This window comes from Tachyglossus aculeatus, chromosome 27 (genome assembly GCF_015852505.1).
Source record: "Tachyglossus aculeatus isolate mTacAcu1 chromosome 27, mTacAcu1.pri, whole genome shotgun sequence".
In the NCBI taxonomy this organism is placed as follows: Eukaryota; Metazoa; Chordata; class Mammalia; order Monotremata; family Tachyglossidae; genus Tachyglossus; species Tachyglossus aculeatus.
In genome coordinates, this window is record NC_052092.1 from 5043712 (window position 1) to 5055940 (window position 12229).

Genomic DNA, 12229 nt, shown 5'->3' on the forward strand with positions numbered 1-12229 from the left:
GGCCCAGAGCAGTGAAGTGACTTGCCCAGGGCCGCACGGCAGACAAGCGGTGGACCACACGGATGACAAGCGGTGGAGCGGGATTAGAACTCATGACCTTCTGATTCCCAGGTCCGTGTTCTAAGGCCCTAAGCATCCCACCCCCACAGCCCCCAATGAATAGGGTTCTAGGACCACCCTTGCCGCAATAAATAGGATTCTCCCCAGATCCAAAGCTTCCCCTCCTAGACCGTGAGCCCGCTGTTGGGTCGGGACTGTCTCTATATGTTGCCAACTTGGACTTCCCAAGCGCTTAGTACAGTGCTCAATAAATACAATTGATTGACAGCCCCCACCCCAGGACCTCACCCCCCAGCAGGTGTGGGTCTACCCAGCCTCAAGAGCCCCTCCACCCCCCAGAACAGCTGCTGACGCAGAACAGGACAGACCCTGATCAATCTCTTGAGAGGTTTATTGCTAATTTTCCCGTGGGCTCAGGGCCCTGGGGAAAGGGGGCACGGGGATGGAGGAAGTGCGGGAGAAGCGGCTGCCCGGCGACCACATCTTCAGTACTCTGAAGGGGAATTTTCCAGGGGTCGGTGGCCCCCACTCCTCCACTGAGGACAGAACAAGAGAAAACGGGGCTGAAACAGCAGCGGGCGGGATCGAAGGGAGACTTCCAGAGGGAGCGCCTGCTTCCCCGGGCGCGCCCATCAGCCTGTTTGGGTGGTGCGGTCCGGCCTGAAGGCAGGGGGATGGACGAGATGACCTCCAGTGGGTCAGGGGCGGGAAAGTTGGGCGTCCCAAGGCCGGATCCGGGCCACGGGGAAGGGGCGGGCAGGGGATGGAGAGGCAGGAGGGGTGGTCCAGGCTGTTTAGGAAGCAGAAAGTTTATCCTGTACCAGAGGACCGTGGGGCGGGGGATTGGCAGAAGTCGGCTTGACCCGGCTCCGTACATCCTGCCTCCGGGCTGCCCGCCTGGGCTTCCCGGGGCGGGTGGCACAGAGACAGGCCGGAAGGCTGGCAGCGAGGGGAGGGGGTGACCCAGAGGCTCACACGGGGAAACCTCGCTTCTGGAATCGGCTAGAGAGAGAGAGGGAGAGAGGGAAAAGGGATTAGAAGTGAGCCCTACCCCAGCCCCACTCCATCCCATACCCTGCACCTCCTTTCCCGAATCCCCACTCGTGACTCGTCCACGACAATCTCCCCCAAATCTCCCTGGGCCTCCTGCCCCCCATCCCTCGTCATCTCGGCTCGCTGCCCTCCTTCCCCCGGGCCCCCCGCCCCCTCCACCACTCCTTACTGGGGGCACTGGCAGGTCTTGTTGTCATTCAGGAGCCTCCTGATCTGGGATACCCTCTCAGCCCGCTGCTGCCAGGAGAAAAGGGGGCGAGGAGGGGAAGAGAGGGGCATGAGGTGCCCGGGATCAGGGCCCCGGCGGGGGGGCCCACTCGGAGGAAAGAACGGGCAGGGCCGAGGAAGGAGCTGTGGCACCCTCTCGGCCACTTGATACAGGATAAACTTGCTGCTTTCTGCGCTGGTGGTTGCTGGAAAGGGGCGGATTGGAGGGAGTGGTGGATCTGGGGGGGAAGGGAATTCGCTTACCCGTCGGTGCCGGCGCCTGGCAGAGCAAAACACTACCAGCCCGATGGCCAGCAGCAGGCCGGAGCTGACCCCCAGCCCGCTCCCCAGCAGCAGGTGTCTGCTCAGCACCCTGGTCTCCTCTGGGGAAGAGAGAGAGAGAGAGGGAGAGACACACACAGAGACTGAATCCAGGGCATTTCCCCCCGGGGGGGTGGGCACCTCTCCCCCAACACTATACAGAGAGAGAGAGAGAGAGTCGGGGCCTTCCAGAGGCAGTCAGGGTCCCCCAGAGATAGTTGGTGAACCCCAGAGACAGTCACGGTCCCCTCCAGAGACAGTTGGAGATCTCCAGAGACAGTCACAGCCCCCCCAGGGACAGTCCTAGCTCCCAGAGGCAGTCACAGCTCCCAGAAACAGTCCCAGTCCCTTCCAGAGACAGTTGGTGACCCCCAGAAACAGCCAGCCCCCCCCCACCCGGCCCCCAGAGCTAGTTGTTGACCCCCAGGGTGGGGCGGGGGGTGGGCGCACCCAGTCGGATGATCTTTCGCAGAAGGATCTGACTGTTGGATCTGAGCTGGCACTTCCAGATCCCGGCCTCCTCGGGTTCCACCTGTACCCGCTGCTTCTGACACTCCTCTGACTTGTTTCCCAGGGCCCAGCAGACCTCCAGCGCGGAAGAGGACAACTCAGGGCCGTGCACCTCACACTTCAGCTTCGGGAGGGTCCTCTCCGGCGTCCGGTTCACCGATACTGCCCACGAGAGAGACCGTCAGCCCAGCCCAGGAGGCCTGGGCCCGGCCTTCCTCCGCTGGCGGGAGAGGTGCCCGGGGTGAGGATGTGGGGGGCGGTGGGGGAGATGGAGAGAGCTGCGGGGGGAGCAGGGGAGGGATGGTAGGGACAGGAGGGGCCGTGGTGGGGAGAGGTGGGAGAGAGGGGGTTCTGCGAACGCTGTAGGCCGGACTAGCGAGTTGACAGGTTTGAGCCCCACCCCAGGGTGACTTGGGCACCTTCCATCACCACCAGCTCGACCTTCTGCTCCAACTTCCCGCTGGGTTGATTCTCGATCCTCAGGCGGAGGCAGCCCGAGCCGGCGTGCTGGGTCCGGAGGCGATTCACCCTGAAGCTGAGGTTGTGGCCCGAGCCCTCCTCCGTGGGCCCCAGTTTCGCCGATCTCCAGACCCAGCGCTGCTTTTCGTTCTTCAGGGAGAGGGTGGCCGAGAGGTCGAAGGGTTCCTTCTGGTTCCAGTCCAGTTCCCCGCTCAGTTCCGAGGGCTTGAAGTTGAGGGGGAAGGCGAATGTGACCGACTCATTGGCCACTCCGTAGAACGTCTCCGAGGGCTTCTGAAAGCCTGGGGGAGCAGCCGGTGTGAGAGAAAGGAAGTGCAGGGAGGGATGGGGGAGCGGGGATGGGAGAGGGGATGGGAGCGGGGGCGGTAATCGGGAAAGGGGGGCCAGGCCCTGCCCCGCTTACCTTGCACCTGGATGTTGAAAGCCATGGTCAGAGGTTCAGAGGACCTGGCGGGAACGGACACGATACATTTCCAAAGTCCAGAATCCTCGATGCCCAAGGGCGGGGTGACCAGCGGGTCAGAGGTCAGTTTCTGGGGGCTCGATTTCTTGCCTTTTGGTCCTTGCAACACCGCAGACAAAATGGCTACAGATAACTGCCCGTGCAGGGTCACATTCATTCTCATGCCAGTCAGCAAGGAGATACTTCCGGAGGCGGACAGCGGGTTAAAGCCAGCGATGGACACTAAGGGACAGTAGTAACAGTGGCCTGTCACCCTCAGCCCCCACCCTCTCCCCTGTCTCACCGTTCCCTCCATGTCCTGCATGTTTACAACCCATGCTGTCCTACAAACCAAAATGCACGACCAGTGGTGGTGAGGTTCGACTCTAACTCTCCCCCCTCCATTCCTGACTCTCCCCCAAGAGACCCAGCGTGAACCATCCCACACCCCTGATTCTCCCCTCTCCATCCCTGACCCCCTCCAGCCTGGACCATCCAAAACCTCTGATTCTCCCCCTCCGTCCCTGACTCTCTCCAAGTGACCCAGGATGGACCGTCCGACACTTTGATTCTCCCCCGGCGACTCTCCCTTCTCCGTCCCTAACTCTTTCCAGTGAGGCACCCCGGATCGTCCAACACCCCTGACTCTCCCCTTTTCCATCCGGGACTCTCCCCTAGCGATCCAACACAGACCATTCACTGTCTACCAATTTTTTGTTTAAGCTTTCGTTAGGCTCTCACTATGTGCCGAGCGCCGGGCTAGGTGTGCGAGCTAATCGGGTTAGACACCGTCCCTTTCCCTCAAGGGGCTCACAGTCTCAATCCCCATTTTACAGATGGGGTAGCTGAGGCCCAGAGGAAGTGAAATGACTTGTTCAAGGTCACACAGCAGGCAAGGGGCAGAGTCAGGATTAGAACCCATGACCTCCTGACTCCCAGGAGCATGCTCTACCCACTACGCCGTGCGGCTTCTCGGGATCCGCTGATCCTCTCGAGAGGGTGGGGGAAGGAGGTGACCGGGGCCTGGCCTCTGAGCCCGTGACTGTGTCCCCTTTCCATCCCCCTCTGCCATCTTGTATGTTGCCAACTTGTACTTCCCAAGCGCTTAGTACAGTGCTCTGCACACAGTAAGTGCTCAATAAATATGATTGATTGATTGATTGATCTTGGATGGACATCATTGGGTGGCTCTCTCTGGCCTTGATCTCTGAAGCACTGGTCACGAGAGTAGAGAAGCAGCGTGGCCTAGCGGACAGAGCCCGGGCCTAGGAGTCGGAGGGATCTGGGTTCCAATCCCGGATCCTCCACTTGTCTGCTGTGTGACCTTGGGCAACTCACTTCACTTCTCTGAGCCTCAGTTACCTCATCTGTAAAATGGGGGTTAGGACTGTGAGCCCCGTGTGAGGCGGGGAAAGTGCCCAACCTGATTAGCTCGTGTCTACCCTGGCGCTTAGAGCAGCGCTTGACAGAGTAAGCGCCTAAATATTATCGCTATCATGGTTATTAGCGGTCACTGGGTGCGCCATAGGAGGCCGAGAAGGGTCGGGGAATGGAGGAGCGAAAAGTGAGGCAGGGCTGGCAGCAACCAACCCCCACTCAACCCCGTGAGGAAGAAGAGCCCCTTTCTCACTCCTCAACACCAGCAGCTGGACTTCTTTCTTGCTGCCTTCCACCTCGCAGAAGTAGGTCTTGGAGTCCGCCAGCTCCGCATTTTGGATGATCAAAGGGAAGTTGCCCAGATCTTTTTGGTCGGGAAAGATCACTCGGTTCTGGAGCTGGGTCGGTCCTGGGAGAAGGGGACGCGAGGGTCAGAGACCTGAACACCCCCTGGGCAGGGGAGTGGGGGGCAGCCGACTCCAGCAGGGCCATGACCCTGCGGCCCCAGTCCTCAGGTCTTCGCCCCTCCCAAAACGGAGTGGAATCCACAGCTGACCCTCCTGCCCCCGGCCCCCGATCTGGTCCACCGACCTCGGACTCTCAGGAAACGTTTCCTTCCTTAACTCAATCCCCTTGCCCCCTCCTACCTCACCTCGCTACTCTCCTGTCATAACCCAGCCCGCAAACTTCGCTCCTCTAATGGCAACTGTCTCACGGCCCCTCCACGCCGCCTGTCTCCCCGCGGACCTCTCGCCCATGTCCCGTTTCTGGCCTGGAAGGCCCTCCCTCTTCATATCCATCAGACAATCACTCTCCTCACCTTCAAAGCCTTCTTGAAGGAACATCTCTCCCAAGAGGCCTTCCCTGACAAAGCCCTCTTTGCCTTTTCTTCCACTCCCTTCCGCATGACCCTGTTTCATTCCCTTTATTCATCTCCCCCTTCCAGCCCCACAGCACTTACGTAGCTATCCATCATTGGTTTATTTATATTAACGTCTAGACTGTACGCTCTTGGCAGGCAGGGAATGTCCATTATATTGCACTTCCCCAAGCACTTTGTACAGTGGTGTACACCCAGTAAGCGCTCAATAAATTCGATTGATTCCATCTTCCTTCCAAGCTCTCTCCTCCCCAGTGCTGTGGTCTCATCCCATCCCCTTTTTGCCCCCTATCTGTGGTCAACCTCTCTCGGTGACCTCCCGGCTGACCCTCTCTGACTCTCCCCCACCTCTCTCCCTCTCTGTCTCTCCTCTGCCCCCCAGTCCGGGAAGGGCGATGGGGCGGGGGCCACCTACCTTTTCCTTTGACGGACGGGCCTCCCCCGCGTATGACCATGGCCCCGTCCGGCTGCTTCCAGATGAAAGCCACATCTTTCTTCTCCTTTGAACGGCAAGGCAGCCGGACCTCCTTGCCAGCTTCGCCCAGAACCAATTCCTTTTCCTTGTTCCTATCTGCCAGGAGGACTTCGGGGTGGAGGGGGAGGACTTCGGGATGGAGGGGGAATAGGGAGTCAAAGGTCAGGGCAGGGGCACTACTGCCCCATCCCAATCTTTCTGTCCTCCCTCCACACACAAACCCACACCCACGCGTATCCGCACGCACCCAACAGCAGAATCAAGAGGCGGGGCGGAGCCAGGCGTCCTGCCCTGTTCATGGTGCCCGGGTTGGGTCTGAAGGGATGGTCCTCAGTTTCCCCTGAGGGAGCCTGCGGTGTCTGTCCTTGCACGGAGGTTGGTCACCCTCAGGGCACTCTGGGTAAGGAGTAAGGATGGACAAGGAGGCTCTTCTCTTCACCTGCCTCCGGAGAGACTGTAGGGCATTGGGAGGTGGGGGTAGGATATGGGGGAGGAAGAGGGGAGTCCAGTCCCGGGGAGCTGGGAATCCAGGGCCCAGTGACCCCCCGTAGCCTTGACAAGCCCCACAGCACTTACCGTCATCATCAATCGTATTTATTGAGCGCTTACTGTGTGCAGAGCACTGTACTAAGCGCTTGGGAAGTACAAGTTGGCAACATATAGAGACAGTCCCTACCCAATAGCGGGCTCACAGTCTGTAATTTATTTATTTGTATTGATGTCATTCTCCCCGTCTCTAGACTGCAAGCTCACTGTGGACAGGGACTGTGTCTGTTCCTTGTTTCATCGGAATCTCCCAGGCGCTTAGTAAGTCCAGTGCTCTGCACACAATAAGCGCTCCATAAATACGATTGAGTGAATGAACCAAGTCTGACAGCCCACCGCCCCCTCCCCACATCCCCCCCAAGCCCCCCACATCCCCCCAAATCTCCCACATCCTCCCCAAGCATTGGCCCGAGCCCACCACATCCCCCCACCGAGCCCACCACACACCCCCGCGCCCCTCTCATCCCCCCCTAACCCGGCACTCACTTCCTGAGTTCCCCGAAAAACAGGATGGGCGCCCGGCAGGCAGCGGAGGGGGGACGGGGAGATGAGTTTCTTGTTTCTAAGATGAGATGCCGACTCTGGAAAGCAGAAGTGGACAGGGGTGGCTTTCCTAAGTGTCCCACCGTCTCCCACCTGCTACTCTCCCTTCCCCTACACCACGTACCCAGACTAGATTGGAAACTCTTGGAGAAGCGGTGAGGCCTGTTGGCAAGAGCACGGGCTGGGAGTCACAGACTGTGGGTTCTAATCCCGCTCCGCTACGTGCCTCCTGTGTGACCTTGGGCAAGTCAATTCACTTCTCAGTGCCTCAGTTCCCTCACCTGTTAAATGGGGAATAAGACTGTGAGCCCCACGTGGGTCAGGGACTGTGTCCAACCTGATTGGCTTGTATCTTCCCAGCGCTTAGAACGACGCTCAGCACATAGTAAGCACTTAAGTAGCATCATCATCATCATCAATCGTATTTATTGAGCGCTTACTATGTGCAGAGCACTGTACTAAGCGCTTGGGAAGTACAAATTGGCAACAATTTGGCAACAAATTGGCAACAAAATTAACATCATTATTTATTATTAGGGATCACGTTATCTAGCTTTACTGGAGTCACCTAAGTGCGGAGTTCAGTGCCCCGCACGCAGTAAATTACTTTTTAAAAATGGTATTTGTTAAGGGCCTACAAGAAAACACAGGTTGGGCCCTGTCCCACCCAGAGATCGCAGTCGTAATCTCATTTTACAGATGAGGTGACTGAGTCACACAGAAGCGAAGTGACTTGCCCAGGGTCACACAGCAGACAGGTGGTGGAGTGAGGATTAGGACCCAGGTCCTTCTGACTCCCAGGCAGGTCTATCGACTAGGCTAAGTGTTCAGTAAATACCATTGATTGTTTGTTTTCTGGATGTGAGAGGGCTGGTGACTCTGTTTTCCATATCTGGGCCTGTTGTGGGAACTTTGTCAGGGGCAGGTGGCAAGGACAAGGGCAGCAGATTAAGAGCTGGGGGCTCGGGGGGCTCTGTGACTCTGGCTAAGGGGTCATGGGGCAATCTCAGGACCAGCCAGACTCCACCTTGGGGCGCCTCCTCACTGTGGTATTGGTTATGTCCATACAATGTGCTAAGCACTGTACTAAGCGCTGGGACAGCTACAATATAATCAGGTCCCACAAAGAGCTCACAGTCCAAGTAGGAGGGAGAACAGGTATTGAATCCCCATTTTGCAGAGGAGGGAACCGAGGCCCAGAGAAGTGAAACGTCACACAGCAGGTACGTAGCGGAGCCGGGATTAGAACCCAGGTCCTCGGGCTCCCGGGCCCCAGCTTTTTCCACTAGGCCACGACGCTTCTCCTGCGGGGTGGGGGAACACAACACCTGCGTTCACCCCACTCCCCTGCTCCTCCCCTCTTTCCCCACCCTCCTCCCCACTCTCCCCTCCACCTCCCCCCCAGTTAAGCTGCGGTTTTCCAGCTGCTTGTTTGTCTGCCGCTCAGTTTCCGCTGAGCTCAGGGGAGCCGGAGGCCCGTTCCCACAGCCTCCAGAGACCCCGCCTCCACCCCCCCAAAACACGGCCCTGCCCAGCTGCCCCATTCCTGCCGCCCCTTGCCCCTCTCTCCTCTCCCCCTCCTCCCCCTCCCGCCCCCCGCCTGTCCACCCTTGCTCCTGGTCCCAAGCTGAAACCGAACCCTAGAAATCCGAAGCAGTTCCAGTGGCAGCAGAAACACACACACATACACACACATCACACACACACACGTCACACACACAGACGCACACGCTCTGGCTGTTGCTGGCCCCCAAGGTGGGCTGAAAGGGGAGGAAGAGGGCAGAGAAGGTTCTGCCACAGTGCCAGTCTGTGGTGCCACAGGCCCTTTCATCTCCTCCCCGCTGGGCCCCCAAACCACCCCCAGACCCCTGCCCCACTTCCCCCGCCGCCCCTCGGCCCCATCCCTCCCTGGTTTCCCGTGACCCGCCCTTTGCCCTATGTGGGAACCCTGTGGTCTGGAGCCGCGCACCTCCCTCAGCGGACCAAGGGCCTTCCCTTCCTCCTTCCCGGCCCCTCACCGAGCAGGTCCAGACTACCCCCGAGGAGTCACCCCATAAATCACCCCAGAAAATCACCCTGCTAGTCACCCAAGACAAGGATCTCCCTTTCCTCCCAGAGTCATCTCAGAAAAGGCCCCTCTCCCCAAGGCACCCCAGAAAAGGATCCCCCCTCTCCCCAGTCACCCCTGACAAAGCCCCTGTCCTGTCCCCCCGGAAAGTCTGTCCCAGCCCATCCTCAGAAGCCCAAGCGGGGACAGGCAGGCCACCATTTTGGGGTAGGCCCGGCCCCCGGACGGCAAGGGGGAAAACAACTCCCAGAACTTGTCCCCCTCAACGAGCCAGATCCAGCCCCGAGGCAGGGGAGGTTTATGGAGGTCTGTGTTGAACCCTTCCCCACCCAAGGGCACCCCCAACCCCAGGCCCCTCAGCTTCTCTCAGGCCCAGCGAGGGCCGGGGACAAGTCAGACCCCAGGGCTCCCGGCCACCGAGCCAGGCGCCATCGGCCGCCATTTCCCCTCGGCCAGAGACGGGGCAAAGGGGGACTGCCCACCGCCTCTCTACGCCTTGGGTCTTCGGTGACCGCTCCGTCACCCGGAGGGCTGCCCTCTCCGCCCCGGAGCGTCTGGAAGTCCATCCCCTGGCCCGGCCCGCACCGAGGTGGCCTGGGGAAGGGTTGGGGACCCAGGGGCTCGGAGGTTGGGGCCACCCGGGGCAGGGAGAGGACCCGAAGGAGAGAGAGCGGCAACAAGTTTTGCTGCCCTACACCCCATCCCTACCCTCTGAACCTCTCCCCGCTCTGCTCTTCCTCCTTGTCCTCTCCTCTGCCCCATCCCCAGCTCCCGCTACCCCTGGGTTTTCCGGTTCCCTGTCCCACTGCCCCAGGAACACCCCGACCCCCTCCCCAACCAAAATCCAATCCAAGACTGGAACTGAAGAAGCTCCAAGCCCCCGGCCTAGCACCTCCCCATGGTAGGGGGCTGGGGGGAGGCCGAGGGAATGGGAAAAGAGTTCCATCTTACCGCCAGCTTCTGGGCTCCGCTCGCCTCTGCCCTCCGCACGGTGACACGTGCTCCGCCCCAGCTCTGCCAGATGCCCGGCCTACGGGGAGCTCGAGGCAGAGATGGGTGCAGGCGGGAGCCCGGGGGGGGCAAAGTGGAGAGGAGGAGAAGGAGGAGGAGGAGGAGGAGAGATTTCGGCTCTTGATGCTGCACTGGAGAGAGAGATACAGGAAACACCGTCAGCCCTGCCTGCCCTGTTTGCACCAGGGGCACCCCCAGCCCGCCCCCTCCTCTCCCTTCGGCCCGGCCCGGTCTGGTCACCCGCGGCCCCGGGGATGAGGCACCTGAGGGACGCGGGGACAGACAGCCGAGGGCAGAGCCAAGGATGCGTCCGTGGGCCAGCCCGGAGCCAGGTCACCAGCCCCTTCTGCCACCGCTGCCCCGGGCCCGCTTGGGGAAAGGAGCCTGAGGAGGTGGGGAGTTCCCAGAACCCTCCGTGACCCGGCCCAGCTCCATTCCGTGCCTGTTTCACCAGAGGTCTCCGAGCGCCTCTAAGGGCACGCTGGCCCCGGGGCCCCTTGCGGGAGGCTGGAGAGCTGAGAGGAAACTGAGGCAGGGGATGGCTAAAGTTCCAAGAGCCCTGGGTCGGCCACCCCTAGCCTCTCGGACACACTTAGGGGGGGTGCTGAGGCCCAAACTAAGGGGGTCGGGGAGGGGTGAGGAGGATGCGGCCTCAGTTTGGGGGCAACCGTGAGGAAAATCCCAGGTGCGGGCTCCCTGCGGTTGGCTTTTTGCCAGATAGGGGCTGAAACCAGGGGCTCTGGGTCGGCGGGGGGTGGGGGGAGGTATCTCAGGAGCCCAGAGAGGGGTAACAAGTCACAGAGGGGTCGAGGGCAACCGGGAGATCAGGGTCGGACACCGAGGATTTCCGTCCTCGGCTTTTCTCCCCTCTGCATCGCCCGTTGCCCGCTCCATGGCACCCTGCCACCTGCCCTTCCCCATTCCTACCCTTCAGGGCTCTGAAAAAGCATCTTTGAGTTACTGAGTGTCTCCCCCACCCCCTATCCCCCTGCTACGAAGCCCCCCAAGGTCACAGCTGACACCTGCACAGCCAGGGGGGCTGGGGAACTGTCAGCCCCGGGCCCGGGCTAGAGGGGGGCTCTGGGGCTCTTCTGGCAGCCGGGCCAAACCGAGGGCAGAGGGCAGAGGGTGGGTGTGTTTCAGACGGTGAGGACTGGCACTGGGCTGGCGATGGGGTGGGTGGAACCAGGCAGGCCCCAGAAATGCCACCCGATGTCTTGATTTCCTTCCAGGGTCATGGGGTACGGCGAGGCAGGGCAGGAGCCGAGGAAACAACCCCAAACTGCACTGCTCCCCCGCCAGAAGCGGGTCTGCCCTAAACCCACCGAGAAGCAGCGTGGCTTAGCGGATAGAGCACAGGCCTGAGAGTCAGAAGGACAACTGAAGACATCTGTCACCTGTCTGCTGTGTGACCTTAGGCAAGTCATTTAACTTCTCTGGGCCTCGGTCACCTCATCTGGAAAATGGGGATTGAGAGAGTGAGTCCCATGTGGGACAGAGACGGTGTACAATGTGATTGACTTGTATCTATGAAGGAGAAGCGGCGAGGCTCAGTGGAAAGAGCCCGGGCTTTGGAGTCAGACGTCATGGGTTCAAATCCCGGCTCCGCCAACTGTCAGCTGCGTGACTTTGGGCGAGTCGCTTCACTTCTCTGGGCCTCAGTTCCCTCATCTGTAAAATGGGGATTAAGACTGTGAGCCCCACGTGGGACAACCTGATCACCTTGTATTCCCCCAGTGCTTAGAACAGTGCTTTGCACATAGTAAGCGCTTAACAAATACCATTATTATTATTATTATTATTATTATTATTATTATTATTATTATTATTATTATTATTATCTACTCCAGTGCCTGGCACATTGTAAACATTCAACAAGTACTATTATTGTTATTACTATCAATAACCGGCACCTATGCTGGGTGACTGAAGGGAGAGAAGAGTCAGGGCCAGAGAAGCAGCGCGGCTCAGTGGAAAGAGCCCGGGCTTTGGAGTCAGAGGTCATGGGTTCGAATCCTGGCTCCGCCAATGGTCAGCTGTGTGACTTTGGGCAAGTCACTTCACTTCTCTGGGCCAATTACCCAAAGACCAACCAACTCAAATCATAAACCTACCCCCTTGGCCCCTTAGAAGCAGCGTGACCTCGTGGAAAGACAACAGGCCTGGGAAGTCAGAAGACCTGGGTTCTAATCCCGACTCTGCCGCGCAGCTGCCGCTTGACCTTGGGTGAGTCACTCGATTATTCTGTGCTTCAGT

General features: G+C 59.6%; 1 protein-coding gene and 1 long non-coding RNA gene across 2 annotated transcripts; one reads left to right on the forward strand and one right to left on the reverse strand.

The window, feature by feature from the left end:
- The first annotated feature begins 63 nt into the window (after nt 1–63).
- On the forward strand, nt 64–2724 carry LOC119946631. Its single transcript, XR_005456433.1, has 3 exons — nt 64–111; nt 2216–2392; nt 2587–2724. It is a non-coding gene; the product is annotated as an uncharacterized LOC119946631 (long non-coding RNA).
- Nucleotides 503–9975, reverse strand: CD4 (CD4 molecule). The gene is made up of 11 exons (XM_038768053.1): nt 9914–9975; nt 6838–6932; nt 6053–6201; nt 5746–5934; nt 4704–4859; nt 3035–3316; nt 2571–2912; nt 2092–2313; nt 1585–1703; nt 1283–1350; nt 503–1062 (listed from the first exon to the last, which is right to left on the reverse strand). The coding sequence occupies exons 3-11, from the start codon at nt 6102–6104 to the stop codon at nt 1032–1034; spliced, it is 1461 nt and encodes a 486-aa protein (XP_038623981.1). The 5' UTR covers nt 6105–6201; nt 6838–6932; nt 9914–9975; the 3' UTR covers nt 503–1031.
- Between the last annotated feature and the right edge of the window lie 2254 nt (nt 9976–12229).